Here is a 24918-nt window from a genome sequence, read left to right on the forward strand (position 1 = left end):
TGTTTGCAGATGAAATGATTTTAATATAAGGGATACTATCTACTCCAACAGAAAACTCCTAGAGCTGATAAACACTTTCAATTGTTAGGTTACAAAATTAGCATATAAAAGAAGCAAAAGCTTCTACACACCAATGACAAGCATGCTGAGAAGTCCAGGAAACAACCTCAATCACAACACAGACACAGAGACACACACACACATTCACACACTCACACACATTCACACTATCTTGGTTGGAATAAACTTAACCAAGTGTCTTAGTTAGGGTTTTATTGCTATGAACAGACACCATGACCAAGGCAACTCTTATAAGAACAACATTTAACTGGGGCTGTCTTACAGGTTCAGGGGTTCAGTCCATTATCATCAAGGCAAGAGCATGGCAGCCTCCAGGCAGGAATGGTGCAGGAGGAGCTGAGAGTTCTATATCTTCATCTGAAGGCTGCTAGCAGAATACTGATTTCCAGGTAGTTAGGAGTAGGGTCTTATAACCCACACCCACAGTGACACACCTACTCCAACAAGGCCACACCGCCCTAATAGTGCTACTCTCTGGTCCAAGCATATACAAACCATCACACCAAGTAAACAAAAAAACTTCTACAAGAAAACCTTTAAATAGGCAGGCAGTGGTGGTGCATGCCTTTAATCCCAGCACTTGGGAGGCAGAGGCAGGCAGGTTGCTGAGTTTGAGGCCAGCCTGGTCTACAGAGTGAGTTCCAGGACAGCCAGGGCTACACAGAGCTACACAGAGCTACACAGAGAAACCCTGTCTCAAAAAAAAAAGGAAAGAAAGAAAGAAAGAAACCTTTAAATAAAGACACTGAAGAAAGAAACTAAGGAAGAGATGAGAAGATGGAAAGACCTTCTATGTGTATGTGTTAGAAGAATTTAATATTGTCAAAATGGCCATCTTACAAAACGCAACATACAGATGTGTGCTGGCTAGTTTCATGTCAACTTGACACAGAAAATAGAGTTATCTGGGAGGAGGGAGCCTTAGCTGAGGAAACACTTCCATAAGATCCTGCTGTAAGGCATTTTTTTCTTTTTTTAGATTTTTTTAAAAATTTATTTATTTTATGCATGTCCGTACACTTTAGCGGTCTTCATGCATACCAGAAGAGGGCCTCTGATCCCATTACAGATGGTTGTGAGCCATCATGTGGTTGCTGGGAATTGAACTCAGGACATCTGGAAGAACAGTTAGTGCTCTTAACTGCTGAGCCGTCTCTCCAGCCCCATGCATTTTCTTTATGATTGATGTAGGAAAGGGCAACTCCTTGTGGGTGGTTCCATCCCTGGGTAGGCGGTCCTGGATTCTATAAGAAAGCAGGCTGAGCAAGTCTTGAGGAGCAAGTCAGTATGAACATTCCCATATAGCCTCTGCATCAGCTCCTGCCTTTAGAATCCTGCCCTGTTTGAGTTCCTGTCCTGACTTTCTTCAATATCGAACAGTGCTGCAGGAGCACAAACCGAATTAACCCTTTACTCCCCAACTTGCTTTTTGGTCATGGTGTTTCATCACAGCAATAGAAACCCTAACCTAACCTAAACCTTAAACACAGATGTAATACAATTTCTGTAAAAATCCTAGAACCATTATTCAGAGATGTAGAGAAAAATAACAACAAAAATCTTAAAATTAATATAGAAGCACAAAAAAATTTCCAAAACAATCCTGAACAGAAAGAACACTGTCAATAGCATCACCATACCTGACTTCGAGTTATGCTACAGAGCCATAGTAATAAGAACAGCATGGTACTGGCTCAAAACCAGACGTCTACATGAACAGGATAGAGGATGCAGATGGAAGTCCATGCGTCTTCAGCCACCTGGTTTTAACAGTGCTGCCAAAAATATGCATCGGAGAAAAGACCGTCTCTTAGCAAGTGCTGCTGGGGAAGTATACAGAATGAAACTTGATTCTCTCTCTCATCCTGCACAAAAATTCACACCCTGCCGTAGAATCTGAAACTCTAAAACATTTAGAGCAAAAAGTAGGGAGTATGGGGCTAGAGCGATGATTCAGTGGTTAAGATCACTGACTGCTCTCCCTGAGGCTCTGTGTTCGAATCCCAGTATCCAGAAAGTGTCTCCCAATCTGTCTACATAAAGTTCTAGAGGCCCTGATTCCTTCTGGCTTCCGTGGTGCACAGACATAGGCACCATAGGTGCAGGCGAAATACCCATAAACATAAAAATAAATAAAATATTTTTAAAGAGAGAGTACATGTCACCACATAGGCATTGATAAGAATTTTATGAATAGGATTGCAGTTGCATGGGAAATAAGGTTAACAATTAACAAATGAGAGCTTGAGAAAATAAAAAGTTTCTGTACAACTAAGAAAAGTCAACCAAGTGAAGAAAATCTCACAGAAGAAAATCTCTGCTATATATTTGATAGAGGGTTATTATCTAGAGTATACAAAGAACAGTGACAACAAAAACACACCAAGAAAACAGTGAGTAAGTGATGACCGCTGTTATGTGGCAGACTTTCCCTAGGGAGGGGCAACATACCATCTACTCACCCTCCAGAGGGAACTCACAACAGACCCAAGTATGGACACCACCAATGTCCAACTTGGTGAATCAGTGAGTTTTATATTTACAATATGGGTGAGGAGTAACTTATAGGAGGAGAAATGACTCAAAGATAGCTGCATAACCAAAGCCCACTCCAGCACAGATGACAGCTCACAAAAGCTGGGAATCTGGATCACATTGCAGAGCCTACAGGCAGCTCAACAGGTTGGAAAGTGTCCTCTCTGGGTGTCTCACACTCAGGTCTAAACCTCTTCCAGGTAGATCTGCTGGTTTCTGCTTCCAGGCAACTGGTCTAGTCTCAGAGTCTTCTTTGTAGCTTGGTTTGTCTGAGAGTAACTTTCAACAGTCTGTATTGTTTAATCATGGAGGGAAATTGATCAATCTAGTCAGTTTCAGGGACTCCCTTCAGGTCATTTAAGTTGTTTACTTTCTGTCTTAAAACATTAACCGGCAGGGTGGAATGTTTCAATAAGAAAATAGCTGCACAACACTGCTCATGTTCCATCCCCAGAGTCCATATAGTGGAAAGAAAGAACTGATATATTGTCTTCTGACCTCTACATTTGCACTATGGTGCAGGTGTGTGCACGTGTCTCTGTGTGTATGTGTGTCTACACAAACTCATTAATTTTAAAAATAACCCATTTTTTTACTTTTACTTTTTTATGTGTATGGGTGTTTCCCTATGTGTGTCCATATACCACATGCATGCCTGTTGCCCACATATCCCAAAAGAAGTTGGTATAGATTCCCTGAATCTGGAGTTAGAGATGGTCCAGAGTTGCCATGCAGGTGCTGAGAACTAAACTTGGGTCTTCTGAAAAAGCACGAAAGTGTTAACTGCCTTAACTGTCGATAAGTGTTCTTAACATCTTTTCAGCCCCATATCCTAATTTTTAAAAAGTTGGTTATGGGACTGTTTTTGTTTCATTCTGTTGCTCTCATAAACATCATGACCAAAGGCTTGTGGAGGAAAGAAATTTATCTGGCTTATACTTCCTGGTCGTTATCTCTTGAGAGAAGTTAGAGCAGGAACCTGAAGGTAGGAATCTTGAAGTAGTATTGCATACTGATTTGTTCTATGGCTTGTTTGGGGGCTTATAATCAGCTAGGTTTCCTATATTGCCCAGGCCTGCATACCTAGGGATGCTGCTGCCCACAGTGGGCTGGGCCCTTACATATCAATCTCTTACAGACATGGCCACAGCCCAGTCTGATCAAGGCAACTCCCTCTTCCCAGAAGACAATCAGGATGCTTCACTCCTTACCAACTTAGCATGCAAACAAACCACTGGTAAACCATAACCTTTTACTGCTTGTCATCATTTTTTCAAGTTAGTATAATGTAAAATACAATTTTAAAAAACCTATCTTTAAAATTTTCAACTGACATGCTTCAGCAAGTAAGAGCATTTCCAGAGGCACTGAGTTCAATTCCTAGCAACCATGTCAGATGTAACTCCAGATCCAGGGAATCTGATGCCTCCAGTCTACAGGGGTACCTGTACGGACGTGCTTACACCTCCTCCCCCTCTTAAAAATAAAACTAAAGTTTAAAAAATCCAATGCTTTAAAAGTCCAAGGTCTCAGGCTTGAGAGCACTTCCAGAGGTCCTGAGTTTAGCTCGCAGAAACCACACGGTGGTTCACAGCTATCTGTAATGGGATCTGATGCTCTCTTTTGGTGAGTCAGTGACAGTGTACTCATATGCATTAAATAATAAATAAATAAATAAATAAATATGCATTAAATAATAAATAAATAACCTTTAAAAAATACAAAGTCTCTTAAAATCTAGTCTTGCTGGGCATGGTGGCGTATACCTTTAATCTCAGCACTAAAGAGACAGGTGGATCTCTGTGAGTTTGAGCCCAGCCTGGTCTACATAGTGAATTCCAGGTCAACTAAGGCTTTATAGAGAGACCTTGTCTCAAAAATGATTCATTCATTCATTCATTCATTCATAAACCCAGACTCTTAAACCTGGGCTCCTGTGGAAAAAGACAAATTACTTTCTTATTCCAAAAGGGAAGAAACAAGTCATAAACCAACAACACACTTAAGCAAAACCAAAGTCTAGCTGTGTAGATCAATGTCTAACATGTCCAATTGTCCTCTTGTACAATACAATCTTCTGTGTTCTAAAGGGCTCTCCAACTCTGCCATCCTCTGCACACATGGTGGTTGTGCAGGCTCAGGCCAGATTCATTTCACACTTGCCACTCACTGTTCTTGGCAGATGTCCCAGGTCCTAGCTTCTCCAACATCCCGGGTTTTCTGCTGCAATAGCCTCTTGGGCCTTGCAGTAGGTACCCCAACCCTGCCACAAGGTGCCAGGCCTCAGCTTCTCTTTATGACCCCTTCAATCAAGAGCTTTCCTTTCTCGCCTTTAAAACCAGTAGCAAGTGGGTGACTCTTACACATTGCCAAATTCAGCTAACAGCTTGAGATACAGACTTGACCCCACTAGATCAATTTTTGCGTTTATCCCTAGTAAATACTTTGCAGATTTTTATTTCAATGATTATCTCTTATTAATCACAGCTGATTTTCTGCCCCAGATGACCAGAGTCCATGTCCTGGTAAATCAAAGTTTTCATCTAATAGGTGCTGGTATCTTGTTAATCATAGCTGATTCTTCAGCCCTAACTAAAAAGCAACCACAGATTCTTAATTCAAATGGCCCTGATAGTCTTTCTTTGAAGGCATCACAATCCAGGTCTTCATAGCCTTCATTGTTTTTCACAGCATTATCTTCTGAGCTCCCGCAGAACAACCCATTAAGTTTTGAGCACTCAATGTTTTGTCTAGCTCAAAGTCCCAAACACTTCCCCACTCCTCCAAATCAACATAGGTTCATCACAAGAACCCCACTCTTGGTTCAAGTTTCTGTTCTACTTTCATTCCAGTGCTGTGAAGAACAGGACTACCAAAAGCACCACAGGAGAGGAAGAACCCTTTGGCTTATACTCCAAGGTTACAATACATCACTGAGGAAAGTTCAGGTAGCTACTTCGGGCAGGAATCTGGGACAAGAATCCTGGAAATTTTCCACTTGATAAGCTAATTAAAAAAAGTTTGAATGGAGGTACGCAGCATGGATAGAAAGATGATCTCAGAAGCCATGGGTTATTAAACAAATCCCAGCGCCCAGTGTGGGATGCCTTCCTATGAGTTAAGAAGGCACCAGAGGTCCCCCAAACAATACACACTGTTGCCATTGCTCTTAATACCCCCAGAACATGATAAAATCCTAATGCGGAAGACATCCATAGGTGCCTCACAACTGTCTGTGACTCCAATCCAGAAGCTCAACACTGTCCTCTGGCTGGTGTGTGTGTGTGTACGCATGTACACAAAATACGTGTATATTGTTAGCCAGGGAGCAAATTATATAATTCAGTTCTTTGCACCGCACAGATCCAAGGGACAGAACTCAGGTTGTCAGTCTTGGTGGCAAACAACTCCACACACTGAGCCACCTCCTTAGTCCCGCTTTCCTTTGTCTTTTTTTTCCTTAAAGATTTATTTACTGTACATATGTGAATACACTGTCACTTGTCTTCATACATAGTAGGAAAGGGCATCAGATTCCATTACAGATGTTTGTGAGCCACCATGTGATTGCTGGGAATTGAACTCAGGACCTCTGGAAGAAGAGCAGTCAGTGCTCTTAACCACTGAGCTATCTCTCAGCCCCCACTTTCCTTATTCTTAAAATACAAAATTATAGAGCTGAAGAGATGGCTCAATAGTTAAGTGTGTGGCTCTTCTAGATGACCCATTTGACAGCTCATAGGCACCAGTAACTCCAGCTCCAGGGACTGATGCCTGCTTCTGGCTTCCCTGGGCACCTGCATACACGTGGCACACATTCACATAAGCATGTATGGTACGTGCTCACATAAACACACACATAATGAAAAGTAAATCTCAAAATAAATGAATATATCCAGACAAAGAAGAAGAAATTATTAGTGGTTTTATTTTGCATTACATTATTTGTATGTGGGCATGTGCATGTACCTGTTGAGACCAGAAGGGGACACTGTATCCCCTGGAACTGGAGTTACAGGTGGGTGCTGGGAATCAAACTTAGGTCCTCTGCAAGAGCTATACTTTCTTAACTGATGAGTCATCTCTCCAACCCCAAAAGAAATTCTTATCAATTTGTCATGCTTAGAGAAGACACAGTGTAAGAAAATGAGTACTTTATATTTCTTTTTAATAAAAAGAAACAAACTTCTGCCCCATCTCCAATCCACGGCCCACATATCAGTCTTTCCGCAGGGGAACAGTCTCCTCCCTGATGCCCTCTTTGGTCACAATGCAGATCCTGAGGGCATCTCCAGTATACACATCCCTCTCGGCTGCAGAAGTGAAGACATCTTTCACCAGCCTCATGGCTCTGTCCAGAGTCAGGGGGACGTGCTCTACATTCTGCATATTTTTGAAACCAACCTGGGGAGACAAAAACTCATATGGAGCATCATGTGACCCCAATCCTAAAGAAGGCCCCAGCCTCCCACAGCATGAGTCTCCATCCATGTCCCAGGATTTGAATTGTATTTATCAGGTCATATCAGGATGTCTTCCTGATTAAGGATATTCTAGTCCCCACTTAAACACAACAGAAATGGGGCAAAGCTCCCAATTTCTCAAAAGCACAAACACATGGAGGCAGATATAGATACTGTAAAAAATATACCAAGAAGGGAGAAGGGGCCAAAGACAGTCCCTGTTAGTAGGCAGCTCCTTCAGAAAAATGTGGGCAGTGTTATCTAGAAAGAGGGGGCTTCAGCTGAGAAAATATCTCCATCAGTCTGGCCTATAAGCAAGTCTGTGGGACATTTTCTAGGTTGATGATTGACGTTGGAGGGCCCAGCCCACTGTGGGCAGGTGGTCATAGGCTGCATAGGGAACGAGGTAGTAAACAGCATTCCTCCATGGTCTCTGCTTCAGTTCCTGCCTCAACTTCCTTCCATTATAGAGTACAAGCTGCTAAGCTGAAATAAACTCTTTTCTCTCTAAGTTGCTTCTGGTCATGGTACTTTTATACTGGCAATAGGATCAAAACTAGGAGAAGGCACTGAAACAGAAGAGCATAAACATTCCTAACTAAAGTGCAGGATCAGATAGAAGACATCATTTCAGGAAAAAGCAGAGGCAGACAGACTGTGGCACAGGTGAGATGAACACACAGCAGTAGAAAGCAAGACACGGGAATCACGAGCAGCATGGATTGGGTAGCTGAGCTTGGAGGCCGACGGCGTTCTGAGAAGACCCAATAAATGGAGGGCTGAGTCAAGATGGCATTTAAAAAAAAAAAGGGGGGACAAATTAAAAGTTTGGGGAATGGACTATAACCCAACAGTGAGGGTAATGATGGAGGCATTGTGTGATGTAAGGTCAAGACAGCATGGGATAGACAAGACACGACCAATGGCTGCACACAGAGTCGAAAGCCATGGGCACGTGAGGACTAAGGGGCACTGGCAGAGCAGAGAGAAAAGCAGTTTCAGAAGACCTCAGCAGAATGAGGAACTGGAGCTTACCACAGCTGCCCACGCTGCCACAGGCAGAAGCTCAAGCACATTACCTGGTTGTCGAGCAGAGGCTGTAGCATGGCACTTGCTGAACCTCCTGCCTTGAAAGAGTCTCTCTGGTAAGAGCCCACTGGGTCAAAGCTGTACACAGCACCTTTTCCTTAAACAAGAAAGAGTACATATAACACTGTAACAAGGAAGTCAAAGCATGATGCAGAGTGCTATGGACTTAGCTAAACTTCTGACAAAGGTCAGAACACAAGTACTGTGGTGCAGTGGATCCCAGCAGACTATTCCTTATGGAATGAGGTCAGAGACAAGAGACGAACATCTTAGTGACCTAACACTGTGGTCAACTTGCCTAGAATGAATGTCATTGGCAAATGTCTCATGGATAGAACCTCAACTGAAAAACTGCCTCCCTAAGACTGGGCTGTAGGCCGACTTGCAGCACATGTTCTTAATTAGTGATTGATGCAGGAGGGCCCAGCCACTGTAAGTGATGCTATTTCTGGGCCAGTGGTCCTGGGTTTTATGAGAAAGCAGGCTGATCAAGTTATGAGGAGCAAACCAGTAAGCAGCACCCCTCCATGGCCTCTGCATCAGCTCCAGCTTCCAGGTTCCTACCGTTTTGAGTTCCATTCTGTCCTTTATTCAATGATGAAAACAATATGAAAACGTAAGCTAAATAAACTTTCTTCATGATGTTTCATTGCACCAATAGAAACCCTAACTAAGATACCATGTTTTAGGCTAAGGCAGGAGGATAGTGAATTCATGGTAGACTCAGATACAGGGTGAGAATCACCCCTGCCAAATACCAAATTTCTATTTAATGGAAATATTTAATAAAGAGTTTTAGCAAAACACAAATGTGTACTGTTAAGAGCTTTGCTTTGCCCAAAATGTTACAGCTTGTTTTGAATTACTCGGTAGACCAGGCTGGCCTCGAACTCAGAAATCCACCTGCCTCTGCCTCCCAAGTGCTGGGATTAAAGGTGTGCACCATCACTGCCTGGCTAGATTTATTTATTTAGCCTATGTGGTTACACTATCGCTCTGTTCAGACACACCAGAAGAAGGCATCGGATCTCCATTGCAGATGGTTGTGAGCCACCATGTTGTTGCTAGGAATTGAACTCAGGATCTCTGGAAGAGCAGTCAGTGCTCTTAACCACTGAGCCGTCTCTCCAGCCCATGCCAACAATTACTTTTGCAAATATTCCCTTTAACTCTTATTTTCTATTATTTAATTTCTACTCTTGTATGTTTCATAATGGTTTTGCTTTTGTACATAACTTAGGGGTTTTTGTTTGTTTGGGTTTTTCAAGACAGAGTTTCTTTGTCTAGTCCTAGCAATTCACGAACTCCCTCTATAGATCAGGCTGGCCCCAAAGGCAATTTTTTATTCTTTAGCCACACCTCATACACCCTCCCCCTTTAATTCCTACATCTTCCTGTCCTTGATCTTTCCACTTTTTATGTAATTATAAATTTCCATAACTTAATCTCTCAAATCTGCAGCCCTTAACAGTACCCCAGTTTTCCCCTCCTGGCCACTTCATCCATCTTGATGATGAATGACTTCTGAGGCAACCTAATATTTAATCCTTATCTACCCTACTTCCCTCCCACTCCTAATCTTATTAACTAAAATCCAACAAATATGCTGTATACTAACTACCCTTGGTTATTTACCCTCCAACAGTCACTGAAGTCTAAAAGACACTTAGCACACTGCATTGCTGCATTATAGTAATACCAAACAGCTGTAGTTTCTCTCCCCAAATAGTGTCCTTCTCGGAAGAAGATGGAGCTTACATGAGGAACCCAGAGCTCCTGGTCTAAGGAATTGTTTTCTGAATTATAATTCAAGACTACCACACCCACATTCCACTTGAATATTTCAACTGAAAGAATATAGCTGATAAAAAAAATCGCCAAAACATATCAGACATGCAAATCACAAAATAACCAAACTAGAAAAACCAACACAACTCCAAAAATTACTAACCCTGTAACAGTCACATCTAATCAAAGTTAGATGAAATCTCAAACAGAAAATTCAAAATATGTTCAAAGGTACAAACAGCTGAATAAATCAGGAAGGGGTTCTGGTTGGAGAGAAAGTTCAATGCAAAGTTTGGTTTCCAACACTCACACAGTGGATCACAAATATAGTTCTGGGGGATGTGATGGTCTCTACAGCCACCAGACATACATGTAGTACATATAAATATATGCAGATAATCATATATAAAATAAATCTTAACAAAGAAATCAAGTAGATAGTGATGGTTACATTAAAGAGGAATTCAACAAAGGAGAGAAATACTGAAGAAAAACTAATGTGAATGAAACACCAGAAACAAATCACAGTAAGTTAATAAAAAAAAAAAAAACAATAAAAATAAAAAATAAATAAAAAAAATTAAAACCAGTGGAAAGTCTCAGCGCAGAATGGCTCACTGAGAGAACAGACCATCTGAGCTTGAAGACAAGGTAGAAGAATTCGACAAAGATAAAATAGTAAGAAAGTACCACAAGCATAGCCAAGACACTCTGAAAAGACCAAATCGACTGGTCAGGGGCATAGAAGAACTTATTCTAGTGGCAAAGAAAACATTTTTAAAAGAATCGTAAGAGAAAAGTTCCCAGAGTTAAGAAGAGACACTGGGTGGCACATACCTTTAATCCCAGAGCTTGGGAGGCAGAGGCAGGTAGATTGCTAAATTCAAGGCCAGCCTAGTCTAAAAAGGGAGTGCCAGGACAGCCATCAATACAGAGAAACCTTCTCAAAGTCCTCCCCCTACTCTATTCCCCAAAAAGTGAGGAGAGATGCCAATTCAAAGGCATTTAAGACACCTAACAGACAAAACCTGAAAAAAAAACCTTTCCTTGTCATATTATAAATTAAAAAAAAAAAACATGTCGACAGGTGGTAGTGGTGCATACCTTTAATCCCAATGCTCAGGAGGCAGAGGTAGGTGGATCTCTGAGTTCAAGGACAACCTGGTCTACAGAGCTAGTTCCAGGACAGCCAGGGATACACAGAGAAACCCTGCCTTAAGGGGAAAAAAACCAAAACAAACCAAAACCCACCTAGTATATAGAACAAAGAGAGCATACTGAAAGTGGTAAGAGAGAAACAGGCAGACCCATCAAAGTCAGGAAGGCTTATATCAAACCCTAAATATACTTAACACCCATCCTACTACCTAAAAGCCAGTAAGTCTTTGGAGATTTTAGCAGACTTGGTGACCTAGGTTGAGTGGACAGAAAGAATAGAAACAGAAATAGAAAACTAACCAACAAAAAGCTCCAGCTGTAAGCCTAGTAGACTAAAGATCACTCATCCTGAGGTATATGGAAACTGTAATGTACTATATGTATGTATGAAATTATCAAAGAACTACATTTTTAAAAATTATAGTAGTAATAATGTATACTACAATATTGCTTAGGACTGCTAATCAGACTGGTGTATCACTCTTCATGATGAAGAACAGCCCTAAATTAACACTCCATTATAATTAAGAGCCCCATATAAAATACAAAATACAAGAAAAAAATACAGAGAACATAGACCTAATAAAGTAACAAAAATATAATCTTAAAAAACTTAAAGACACTAGAAATAAAAGTAACAGCAGAATTTAAAAAATAAACGAGGGAATTTTTAAAAAGCAGAACAAGACTGTTGCAGGAAATTTGATCACACTGTAAACCCCATGATTGTGTTGTTTACTGGAAAAACCTGTTTTTAGTTGTAGTGTAGCTCAGCCTGAGCACACATCTTTAATCCCAAACAATAAAAGTACAGTTAGATTGTGGAAGGAAGCACCCATATTTGAAAGTGATATCAATGAGTGGCAGAAAAGGAACAAATAAGATTTGACTGAATAGGATATTCCAACTCTCATGAGAACAGCAGGGAAATGAGAACAGAGGGAAAGAGGTGACTTAAGAGAGAGCAGTGCAGAAAGAGAGGATAGTTTTATTGGGACAGTTGTAGACAGGTTGCAGAAAGAGAAAAAGCCAGACACAGGTGAGGCTAGAATGAGCCAGAGAATGGGGAGCCAGAAGATTAGAACAGATTGCCAACAGTTACTATGAGGCCAAGCAGAGCAATTCAGTCAGAAGCTGAGAGAAGCCAGTTTGAATCAGTCAGCATGGAGAGGAGTGCTGAGCCAGAACAGCTGAGATGAATCAGCCAGCCAGAGTTCAGAAAGAACTAAAAAGAGTGAGCTTATTCAGCAACAAGTCTCGGAGGCTGAAAGCATTCTAGTCCTAGGTTAGAAGCTTCCAGGACTAAGCCTAGATTAGCAGACAGAGGCAGTAAGCCTCTGACATCAAGAGAATAAAAGTTACTTTTACACAAGACAAAAAGACTATCCACAGGCAAGAAGAATGAGGAACCAGTAAGTTGCAGTTGTGGAGAAAATCAGGACAGACAGGTGAAGACGACGAGGAAACAGTGAAGAGGATCAACCTGGGGGGCCACTGTGAAGTGTCAGAACCAAGCACGAGAACCCAGCAAAGATCTAAAACAGTACCAACCCTCCACCAGACCAGGGGAAAGACACACACCACCAAAGCAGACATAGAAAGCACAAAAAATGGACTCAAGCAAGGGGCAAGGCTTCTTTGTGATGGTCAGAAACAATCCAGGGAGACACCATTATCAGGCTCAGAGGACCCATCTAACCTGGAGAGATGAAAGGCGGGGGTGAAATGTATTAACCCTGAGCCAAAGTCCTCAGTTTCACCTACATTCCAACACCAGAGCCCTTTGCTATGATCCAGGCAGCAAAAGACAGATCAGTCTGATTTCCCTTTAAAGTTGCTATCTTAAAAAGATTATTGTTGATACTGGTTGTATGTTTATAAATTAAATTATTTCTTTGACAATTTTATACATACGTATAATGCATTGTTTTTACACCAGAACTCCCAAAAACTGATTTTTTTCTTAAGTCTTAGCTCCAATCTTAAAACAACAAGTATCTGGGCTGGAGAGATGGTTCAGTGGTTAAGATTGTGTTCTTAGTGCTCTTCAAAGGACGGAAGTTAGGACTCTTAGCACCTGCTGGGTAGCTCACAACAGCTTCTAATAAACAGCAGCTCTGACACATCTGGTCTTCGAAGGCACCTGCACTTACATGCATATCACACCTCCACACACAATGAAAAAAGTAAATCTTCTACAATGGTTTCTTAAGATTTCGTTTTCATTATGTATATTTATATGGGTGAAAAGATTGCCCGAGGTGGTGGTGACTACAAAGAAACTGTTTTCTGGACACTGAAGGGCACTTGAACACAGGAATTCACAGCAGTTGTATACAAAACCTGAGCAAGCTCAAGCCAGACAAACATCCCAGCATAGAGAAGGAAGAGGACAATTAGTACTACCCTAGCCAAGGAGCTTTTGGCAACTGACAGCTGTTGGTAGAAGGAGTCAGTTTTAAGGGTGAGTCCTCTAGCAGGTTGACCACATTCTAGTGGAAGGTCACACATCCAAGAGTATGAGCAACAAAAACTGTATTTGACGGTTTAAAGATGAAAACAAAGAGGATCCAAAGTTGGGTGGTAAGGAAATTAGGGGTGGTACATCTGGGAGGAATGGGAAGGTAGGTGACTATGATCAAAATACACAGCACAAAATTCTCCAGGAACTAATAAAACATGAGGCAGGGGAGCAAATACACCCAGACACACAAAAATCTTTTTGCTTTTTTGAGACGGGATCTCTCTACATAATCATAGCTATTCTAGAACTTACTATGTAGACCAGGCTAGTCTCAAACCCAGAGACTCTTCTGCCTCTCTAAGTGCTGATTCCATGTGCTGCCAGATACAGCCTAAATCTTATGAAATATATCCTATCTTACTCTGACCAAAAAAAAAAAAAAAAAAAAAAAAAAAAAGGCATGTACTCTTGAGAGCACTACAGGTACTAACTAACCCAAATCACCTTTGTTTTTAGAGGCAAGGTCTTGAATAGTCCATGAAGGATACAATCCTGTTTCAGCCGCCAAGTGCTGGGGTTATAGGCATGTATTACCATATTATATTTTAAAACAAACAAACAAAATCCCCCAAAACAGATTTATTTCTATTTTATGAGTCTGCGTCTTTTGCCTGAATGTATGAATGTGTTGTGTAGCAGTTTCCTTCCTGATGAAAACATTTCATCCTGCAGGAAAACTAAGACAGAAGGTAAACAACGTTTAACTGCTTCAGGAAGTCCCTGAAACAAATCAGATTTATAACACCCCCCCCCCTTAAGAGTAAACAATAAATACTGTCGACAGTCACTTTCAAGAAAAGCCAAGCTACAGAAAAGAAGCAGAGATTAGCTAAGCTGCCTGGGAACTGTGTCGCTCAATTAAACCATCTTCCTAGGAGTGACATTCTCCAATCTGCTGAACTATCTTCAAGCTTTAAGTGTGCTTCAGGATTCCAGCTTTGGTGATGCAGCTGCCTTTGAGTCATCTCTGTTCTTGTAAGTAAGCCCTCATCCACAGTCCTGTAAGTAACTCCAATAAAACTCATTGGTTCACCAGGTTGGACTTTGGTGATATCTGTACTTTGGTCTGTTGTGGGCTACCTTTGTGGGTGAGTAAATGTGTGTGTCTGTGTGTTATATCTCCCCAGGAAAAGTCTGTTACACAACAGTATGAGCACCACATGTACACCCAATATCCCCAATATCCCCAGAGAGCATCCGACCCACTGAAACTGGAGTTGCAAATGGTTATGAGCCACTATGTTGGTGCTGGGAACTAAATTCAGGTCTTGGACAGGAGCAATAATTGCTCTTAACCATGAGTTCTTCCAGCCCCAGAAATTCCTTTTCAAGAACTATTTGAGGGGGCTGGAGAGATGGCTTGAGAGTTAAGAGCAGTGGCTACTCTTCTTCCAGAGGACTTGGGTACAATTCCCAAAACCCACATGGCAGCCCACAACTGCCTGTAACTCTATCTCCAGGGAATCTCACTCCCTCACAGACATGCATGCAGGCTAGCTAAACACCAATGCACATAAAAATATTTTTTTTTAAAAAAGAACTATTTTAATTAACTATGTTGTGTAAGCTGTAAGATGAAAGATAATAGCTATCAATAAATACTATATACCGAGAAAACAACTAACAGGTCACCCGGTACCATATACAGTACTTGCTATGTGTCTCTAAATGGTATTTATCTCTCTTAGCTTCAGTTTGTTCTATTTTCATGATCAAAGAACAAAGCTGCTGAACTAGATAACTCAACTCCAGGCAGAAGCACACATATTTATGAAATAACACTTTCGCATTTGACAGAAAGCAAGATGTTACCTTCTTCATCAAGTCCTCCAATGATGTTGTAAACATAGTAAGGGAAGAAGCGTCTTGAGTACAGGATGGTAGACAGCATTGCAGCAATTGCCCCTGTTGTCATGGCCTTGTTATTGGAATGCTTGTACATCTTCATGTGTTGTTTTTCAGTCGCCTGGGGCCCCCCCCCCCCCCGACATGAAACAGAGAGACAACGGAGATTCAGTAGAGACAGAATCTGTCAAGCTTCAAAAACAACCAGTACACACTATAGCTATTCCTTAGTAAAACAAAAAAGCTTGTTTCTTTCATGACCAAGTAACACAATGTTACTAACATAAAATAATATTTTATTACATATACTTGAGACTGTCAGTAGCATGTTTATCAGATCGAAAACATTTCCTGGAAAAAAAAGAGCAAGACTCAGGATGAGAATAAACCTGACATGTGCCAAGCTGAAACCAACAAGATTCATGAGGGCCTTCCTCAAGGTTACACAAACAGTAAACAATTGCTAAGAAGAAAACTATCACTCAGCTGCCTGTATGTTGATGGGAGGGGTTTCAGGGGAAGCCGCCTTCCTGAAGTGTCATCTACGCTGGATGGGTGTATGGTGATACAGCTGCACTCAGGTGCTCATGCTCCTAAGCAAACCCTCACAAATGCTCCTCCAAATAACCAATGAACTCATTGTTTGTAGAGTTGTTACTCTGGTCTGTAGTGGTTCCCTATCTTAAGTGAATAGACAGTTGTCCCAGCATTCAAGAAATGAGTTTGTGATCAGCCTGGTCTACACATCAAACTCCAGGACAGCCATGACTACATAGAGATCCTGTCTCAAAACAAACAAATAAACAAACAAACAGATTTTTAAGGAGGAGAATGTCCAGAAGGTTGGTTTAAAGAGCTTTTTTACTCTCTCCTCTTCCTTTCAGGCACTACCAATTCAACAATATAATACGTAAGGCATGTAAGGTGAGCCTGGGGCAGGTGCTCCAACTTTATCTCTTCCTATACTATGCACCCCAATGGAATCAGCACCAGGAGCTTGAAATTTTCCTCCATCACAGCCATGTTGTTTATGCTGCCTTCTTAATCTAACTGGGCAGCTGTGATAGAAATGAAATGGCATTTGAGTTTTAAAATATTTATGATCTGGTATCTTATAAACAGAAATCGGCTGACTGCATCATTTGGGGCCCCGCTTTTGTAACTCTTGGTCAAACACATCATCAGGGCAGCAATCTTACTTCTCAAATTGTCTACCAAGGAAATCAAAACCATGACCATAGGGACTGGAGAGATGGCTCAGCAGAGTTAAGACCTAGGCTTGGCCGGGGGGTGGTGGCGCACGCTTTTAATCCCAGCACTTGGGAGGCAGAGGCAGGCAGGCAGATTTATGAGTTCGAGGCCAGCCTGGTCTTCAGAGGTCCAGGACAGCCAGAGCTACACAGAGAAACCCTGTCTCGAAAAACAAAAAACAAAAAACAAAACAAAACAAAAAAGACCTAGGCTTGGTTCTTAGCACCTCCATGGCAGCTTACAATCATTTACAAACTATTCCAAGGAATCTAGAACCATTTTCTAACCTCCCTGAGTACCAGGCATACCTATGGTATACAAACATGTGTAGACCAAACTCCCGTACACATAAAAGAAATGAAATTAAATAATTAAGCTAAGAATTTCCTTAAAAACTGTAAGCATAAAATGAACTAAGTTCACCATTTTTGTTGTTGTCTGTTTTTTGAGGCAGGGTTTCTCTGTGTAATAACCCTCCTGGCTGCCCTAGAACTCACTTTGTAGACCAGGCTGCCCTCAAACTCACAGAGATCTGCCTGCCTGTCTCCTGATGGGGATTAAAAGTGTGCACTAGCACACCTGGTTGAATTTCTTTAGTCCCATGACATGCATTTCTGAAGTAAAGCCTAAGTACTGTAAGTCAAGTTCAGGACACTGAACAATTACAAAACTGTATGACTAGAAGGAGACAAATACAAAATAATTTCTATGGTAAGATATAGTAAAATATTATTTAGAAGGCATGATATATCTGTTAATAAATGTAAATTTCTGAAGCTTTCAATAGTAAATGTTCTAAAATACTGTGAAATAATTTCTACACAGCCCCACAGCAAGAGTAAGTAAATATTTCATGACTATATGATATATCCCCTTAAGTGACAAAGTAGGCAACAGAGAATGTGGTTACCCCCATCCCCCAAAACATCCCTAACACATCATCCCTACTTCTGAAGCCCGCCAGGTGATGAATGAGCTGTTGCCCTTCATTGTGCTCCAGAATTATTTTTTCCTCTTTTTGTGCTGTCTAGAGTGGAAAGCTGTGAAGGAGGAAAGGTCAGCAGACAGTTCCAAACCATGCTCCTATCTATAAGCTGCCCAGGCTATCTTCTGCCACAGCCAGATAGGACACACTTCAGAGAAGCTTCAGAAGATCCATCTATAAGGTAGATAGCCCTGACAAGGCAGAGGTTTTAGCAGACCTCTAAACTGTGCTGCAGTTTCCTGTTACTTGAATGACCTCAATAGCCAGTGTTAGTACTACTTTATTTCTAGGATATGCTAACTTGTTATTTCTCTAAATGTAGCTGTGCTGTGAATTGTTTAAACAGAGCAGACATGTTCAAAAGCACCTACCTTTAATCTTGCTTCAATAATCTTTGTCAAAGTGAGACAATCTCCATGAAAACCACTGCAGCCAATTACTGTTTTGTCTGTTCTGTAAAAAGCCAATTTCAGGACAATGAGTTGATAAAGCAAAGCTCAGAAACTGACAACTAGCCAGTGCTTTTGAGGCATGGGAGTAGACATCAAAATACCTCCTTATACCAAATTAATTTTAGGTGGGCCAAAGATACAGTATGATTAGGCTAAAGAAAATAAGGGTTACTATTTTACAATCTAGAGCTAGAGAAGATGAAGAATGACGTAACCCAAGGGTCATATAGAAGCTTCATAAATCTATTTCCACAGAAAACAATATGAAGCTAAAAATATATGAACATATGACTAATGAAGTCTAATTCTAATTTCCTTATGAAAGAACAGTTGATGATTTAGAAAAACTGGATAGCCAGGAATGGGGAAGACAAGACTTCACTGCTTCTTATGGTAGATGTGGGCCGTGCCTAGGACCGACACATGGCAAAGCTGCCTTCCTTATTTTCTATTCCTTATCACCTTAAACTTCTTTGCAAAGAACTCAAGCCTTGTTGGTTCCATTTCCACTTCACTTCTACTATAACACAGTTCTGTGATTAGCTACATAGATAATCTTCCCAACTGCCACCAAAAAGGTAAGTGAAATGTATTTATGAATATTTACTTATGAGCTGGAGAGATAGCTCAATGGTTAAGAGCACTGGCTGTTCTTCCAAAGGACCTAGGTAGGTTCAAGTCTCAGTATCAACATGATATGCAAACATATGTACAAACAAAACAAACATATACTTAAAATAAATCTTTAAAAAAAAACAAAAGAAAAACTTACTTACAGTTTGTAACATTTGGGGCTATCTCGGGTATGAATTGAAAATCCTTCACTCAACCGAGTGTCTGAAGCAACGATGGAAAAATCTTCTCCAGCAATTGCCAGTACAGTACTGATGAATTAAAGAAAGAATGCACATTAATTCTTCAGGGTGACAACTCTGTCCCTTCAAATAGCAGTGTGTCCTACAGGCCCTATCTGGGTAAATTTACTCAACATAAAAGCAGAATTCAAGACTGAAGGAAAGGACTCCTGACTACATGTCATCCTGGAAGATCCCTAACCTAGAGCCTAATGGAGCCCTCCCCATTAAGCAGTTATAAGCCAGTGGGCAAATAAACCTCTGAAGGCCTCAATTTTCTCAGCTACGTAACACAGAATATAAAACGGGAAATACTGTTCCAGCACCTCACTGAGAAGAGGTAATAGGAAAGACAGTGAATCATACCTTCATCATTAAAGAACAAAAATACTCATGTATGGCAAGCACTGGTATTACAAAGCAACCTGTTTATAGTCTTGAAGACCAGGTATATATAGATAACAGTCCTACAAGCAAGTTGAGTTCAGAAAAGAAAATCGATATTTCCTTACACAAGAGCTACTAGATAACATCATTAAATGAACAGTCAGTGTCTAGAGCAGTCTCCTCTGAACTGAAACATCCCTTGTTGGATAGAACGCTAATGAGACCCCTAAGGTAAATACTTGAGGGAAACCAAGTTATATCCAGGCCAAATTCATGAGATTCTTGGAGCCACCCCTCTCACCTCCCCACTCCAAAACACACGCCTATGCACAGCTTGAATTCCAGCATTTGAGAGGGAAAGGCAGGCTCTTTGAGTTCTAGGTCAGCTAGGGTTACATAGTGAAACACTGCCTTAACTACTAGGGGAGGAGACTCTGACCAGCCAAACTGTAAGACGAGATTTTCCAACTTATGAGCTACCTACAAGTTGTACAAAAAATCCAGAGCTACAACTTTTGTAAGTTGTCAATTGTACTGGAGTAAACTTTGTTATGATACAATTGATTCTGAGTCATCCTTGCTTCTTTAAGTATCTCCTGACCTATACTCCTGTCACACCCAATAAAAATTCAGGGCTAGCCGGGCAGTGGTGGCGCACACCTTTGATCCCAGCACTTGGGAGGCAGAGGCAGGCGGATTTCTGAGTTAGAGGCCAGCCTGGTCTACAGAGTGAGTTCCAGGACAGCCAGGGCTACACAGAGAAACCCTGTCTCAAACAAACAAACAAACAAACAAAAATAATAATAATAATTCAGGGCTGGAGAGATGGCTCAGTGGTTAAGAGCACTGACTGCTCTTCCACAGGTCTTGAGTTCAAATTCCCAGCAACCACAACCATCTGTAATAGGATCTGATACCCTCTTCTGCTGTGTCTGAAGAGAGCAATAGTGTACTCACATACATAAAATAAAAAAATAAATCTTTAAAGGGCTGGTGAGACGGCTCAGTGGCTAAGAGCACTGACTGCTCTTCCAGAGGTCCTGAGTTCAATTCTCAGAAACCACATGGTGGCTCACAACCATCTATAATGAGATCTGATTTCCTCTTTTGGTGTGTCTGAAGACAGCTTACAGTGTATTCATATACATAAAATAAATAGATAAATCTTAATAAATACATAGATAGGTAAATAAAAATAAATAAATATTGGGTCTCCAAGTTAAACTTTAGCCAATCACGAAGTAGGTTTGTTTGTAGGGGTGTGTGTGTGTGTGTGTGTCTGTCTGTCTGTCTGTCTTCCCAGGAAACGCTGTCATACCATAGTCAAAAAGCAAGCTTTTGTTTTCTTTCTGTACAATTTCTGAACTTACTGAAGAGCCCCAGAGAAAAACGTAGATACTACTGTTGCTTTCTCAAGCAAATAACTTCTAAAAACTTCAATCTCTTTAAAATACATGAGATTACTAAACAGTAACTATCTGCTATATATAAGGATTAAATGAGTTAACTATAAAGTCCACCTAACATTTGCCTGTTCTAGTAAGTGAACAATAGCCATTGTAGAATACAGTAGGACAGTACTATATGAAGACTAAGCAGCTGGGCACTGGAATTACTCATGCCACTTATTAGTTGTGTGACTTTAGGTAAATTCTTCATGTTCAAATTGATGGTAATTACAGTACCTATTGTGTTTCAGAGTGTGAGAATTAAACACATAATTCACATAAAGTACCTAATGTATTTCCTTCTAGGAAATAAACATCCAGAAAATATTACTTACTATTTTTACTGAGGCAAGTTTTGAACTAAAACTCCAAAGCAAGAAAGAATGGCATTCCAAATACCATGAACAGCAACAGAAGGAAAAAAATATTACCACAGTCCACTCAAGCAACTTAGTTAAGGTAGTCACGTTATGTTACCAGAGATATACACACTCCTCATGTGATGGACTGCTGTAGAAGACTCCAAGTGCCAAGCTAGAGTTTAGAATTCTAGCAAGGAGTCCTGAACAAGTAAGGAGTTACACCGAACAAGAATGAGAAGATTCCATTGCAAAGTGAGGCTTTAAGACAATTCTGACAATAATACAGTACGTGGAATGGGGCATAATAAATAGTACTCCAATAGGAGTGGTGTAACAGAAGACAGACAGGATGACAGGGGGAAGGACAAATTCAAATACAACACCAATGTGTGCAACCAAGGTTTTACAACTCCCTAGATGTGTTTGGTGAGGAAAACAACACCCCCCCCCCCCCGACATTAAACTGAGATAAGCAGGGTGATGACATCATCAAAGGGAGTATTTTCAAGGAACAGCAGTAACTGAAAACAACAATTACCCTGCTTGTTTTGTTTACTAACGTGAGTTATGGTGAGAACAGAAAATGCAGTTAGACAGTTTCCCAGAGACTGGGAAGTATGTTCCCAGGGATCAAGCATGAAAAGGTCTAAAGTGACAAAACTACAAAACCTACAAAGAGAAATTAATATGTTGTAGAATCAGAGGCTGCCTGCAGGGCTAGTTGCAATAAATGCTAAAAGGTACGAAGGAGAAAGGTGATAGGACAGGTGTTGAACAAAGTGATGGATAAGAAGAAATCAAGGAGGTTAAAAAGTGAATCATGAGTACTGCGTTCAGAACACCTTGAAATTATTAACACACCTTACAAAGTAAGTACTTAGTGTTCACGTGCAGCACACTGGAAAAGCAAACCGAAACTAGACAAGGTTGAGAACTTAAAACCGGTTCTAATTCACATCAGCTCTATAACCAGAGCTGTTTAAATGCCAAGAGCCAAGAACTAAGACTAAAATATTCCAAAAAAACAAAAAAACAAAACAAAAAAAAAAAAAAAAAAAGCCGGGTGGTGGTGGCGCACGCCTTTAATCCCAGCACTTGGGAGGCAGAGGCAGGCGGATCTCTGAGTTCGAGGCCAGCCTGGTCTACAGAGTGAGTTCCAGGACAGCCAGGGCAACACAGAGAAACCCTGTCTGGAAAAACCAAAAAAAAAAAAAAAATATTCACTTAACTGCTTAAAGTTTACAAAAAAATGTAACCACTTTGAGTTTCCCCCAACCTATAAAATAGCTCAAGTAACTGAAAGGAACCCGCATAGTACACTCATTCACATTTGCTTTTGAAAAGGCACAACAAAGGCTAAAATCAACCTTTCACTCTCAATATGATCAACGCTCAACACTCATAAAGACATATTTAACGTTTCTGCTTTTCTTTCTTGAGACAAGGATTCTCCGTGTAGCCCCAGCTACCCTGGAACTTGTTCTGTAGACCAGACTGGCCAAGAACTACCTTCCTTTGAGGGCATTAAAGGCATGTGACATCACCGCCTAGCTGGTTTTGCTTTTCTTAAGACTTTTTTTTTTTACAACTGGCTGTTTCAATGTATAAAATACCCCTGTATTGTCAAAGGATAAACATCCCTTCGAATTAAGCAGCTGATTAAAATGCACAAGTAATTTTAGAGTAAGAATAAACATACAGAAGGGTCCGACTGTCTAAGGCTGGGGATGCAGGTCAGTAAGAGCTTGCCCAGCAGGCTACGTCTCAATAAGAGAAAACAACCTTCACTTTTCATCCTTGAAATTAAGTCTGGTTAATCAGGTTATCTTCCTTTTAAAATAATAAATGAGCAGACGGTTCAACGACAGAAACAGCTACTCGTCTAACTACTAAGACAAATCATAACTTCATGTTCGCCCGCTGGCTTTAGAAACGTGTTCAAGCCCTACGAAACGACAGTCCATAGAGGGGACGGTTAAGGTGGGAGCCCGTCTAGCTGGAGCAAACGGTACCAACGGCGCTCATGCACAACTCTGAGTGCTGGGCTGCAGGCTACATCCCCGCCATTCCCACACCGTCCGCTCGAACAAGGTGAGCGCAGCAGACCCGGGCTTTTACCCTCCGTTGAAAGCATAAGGCGAGAAACGCATCTGCACAGGGCCAGCGGAGTCGTGAGGCACCATTCCCAGCTCTTGGTCACGGTTACGGTAAGCGGCTGTGGAAAGCATCCCTCCCAACTCCTGCTGTCTCACGGCAAAATGGCCACCGGGATCAGTTCACTTCCGCTTCCCTCGCCCCGCCCCCCCCGGGCTCCTCTAGCCTGCACTCGTTGTTGCTCTTGGAGGTCTACGCCTGCTTCCGGCTAGCGCACGACCTGGATCTGGCCAATTCTACCAACAGAGACATGTTTTATAACCCCAAGAAAACATTTGGATTTACTCATGTCGGATAGAAAGTTAAAAGTCCGACAATACTAAAAAATTAACCCAATTACAGAGCAATGACAACTCGGATGTCACATTGGTGAAGTGGCACAGAGTTTGAGAAGAGTTAGTAGTTTCTACTTCATTCAAGGCAATCAGAATGCATAGTCAACTGTGTGGTGTATGCAGCCACGAGACCCAGGAAGCAATACTAGGTTTCTGTAGCCAGAATCTGGTGGTTAATATTGTTAACTTCACAGAATTCAGCATCACGTAGGTAAAAGTCCTGGGCATATCTATGCGGGTGTTTCAAGAAGTTTTAATTGAGGAGGGAAGACCCAACCAAAATATAAGCGGCACCACTTCACTGCCTGGATTTCGGGACTAAATAAAGAAGAAACGAACTAACATTTATTTATTTATTTATGCTTCCGGTCTGAGGATGCAATCCAGGTGTCATGCTTACCCTCAGGGTTGTATTCCCTCAAGCAGTAAGCCAAAATGAAACCTGCTCCCCCTAAGTTGCCTCTTATCAAGCCTTTGTTAAATTTTCGCAATTCCCCAGTCTTCTGAGGTTTCCTGTACTTCTAAGAGAAAATGTTTCCTCTAGGAAAAAATAGATACACAGTACTATTGTACATAGAGTCTATGCATAATAGACAACCTATACAACACCTACACACATAACACACACAGATACTGTCCATCACACACACAGACACATACATACACACACATGCACGGGGGGGGGGGCGCTAACCTGAGGGGCTCATTACTTCGTTGATACTGCAAAATATAAGAGAAAGGAAGTAAGCAGAACAACACATGTATATGCCTAGAATAGCCAGAGAAGGAAAAAATTAAGATATGTTGGAATCAAGTATTAAGAACCAGTCTAAGAAACAGTTGACGTTTTCTTGTGACAGCAAGGACGAGAGCTGGTGTACCAGAGCTAAAAACAGAAATGAATCTGTGACCACAAAGCCGCTTGTTTTGTTGTTCTTTGGACGCAAGTTAATATTCACTGAGAACATGATGAGGAGCATCTGCTTATCCGCCTCACAGATCTCTGAAAGGCAGCTACTACTATCATTCAAATCTATGAAACAAAGTGGAGGAGCCAGTGAGCTTCCCAAGCGATCTCTGAGTTCGAGGTGAGCCTGTTCTACAGAGTGAGTTCCAAGATAGCCAGGGATACACAAAGAAACTCTTAAAAAACAAAAAAAACAACCCCCCCAAAAAACAGCCGGGCGGTGGTGGCTCATGCCTTTAA

General features: G+C 41.2%; 1 protein-coding gene across 1 annotated transcript; it reads right to left on the reverse strand.

The window, feature by feature from the left end:
* Positions 1-6525: 6525 nt before the first annotated feature.
* Positions 6526-23495, reverse strand: Psmb1 (proteasome subunit beta 1). Its single transcript, XM_028783490.1, has 6 exons — positions 23341-23495; positions 18948-19055; positions 18091-18172; positions 15451-15580; positions 8159-8265; positions 6526-7020 (listed from the first exon to the last, which is right to left on the reverse strand). The coding sequence occupies exons 1-6, from the start codon at positions 23448-23450 to the stop codon at positions 6835-6837; spliced, it is 723 nt and encodes a 240-aa protein (XP_028639323.1). The 5' UTR covers positions 23451-23495; the 3' UTR covers positions 6526-6834.
* Positions 23496-24918: the final 1423 nt, after the last annotated feature.

The sequence above is a fragment of the Grammomys surdaster genome, unplaced genomic scaffold (genome assembly GCF_004785775.1).
Source record: "Grammomys surdaster isolate TR1022 unplaced genomic scaffold, NIH_TR_1.0 1136, whole genome shotgun sequence".
Classification (NCBI taxonomy): Eukaryota; Metazoa; Chordata; class Mammalia; order Rodentia; family Muridae; genus Grammomys; species Grammomys surdaster.

What these genes read in the sequence shown, in the direction of transcription:
- Psmb1 (XM_028783490.1), bottom strand. Translation starts at nt 23,450, where the DNA reads ATGCTTTCCACAGCCGCTTACCGTAACCGTGACCAAGAGCTGGGAATG. An exon ending in TTATTGAAGCAAGATTAAAG is followed by an intron (nt 15,581 to 18,090) that starts GTAGGTGCTTTT and finishes CAACACATGAAG; the next exon opens with ATGTACAAGCATTCCAATAA. An exon ending in AGCCTCTGCTCGACAACCAG is followed by an intron (nt 7,021 to 8,158) that starts GTAATGTGCTTG and finishes TTGTCTCCCCAG; the next exon opens with GTTGGTTTCAAAAATATGCA.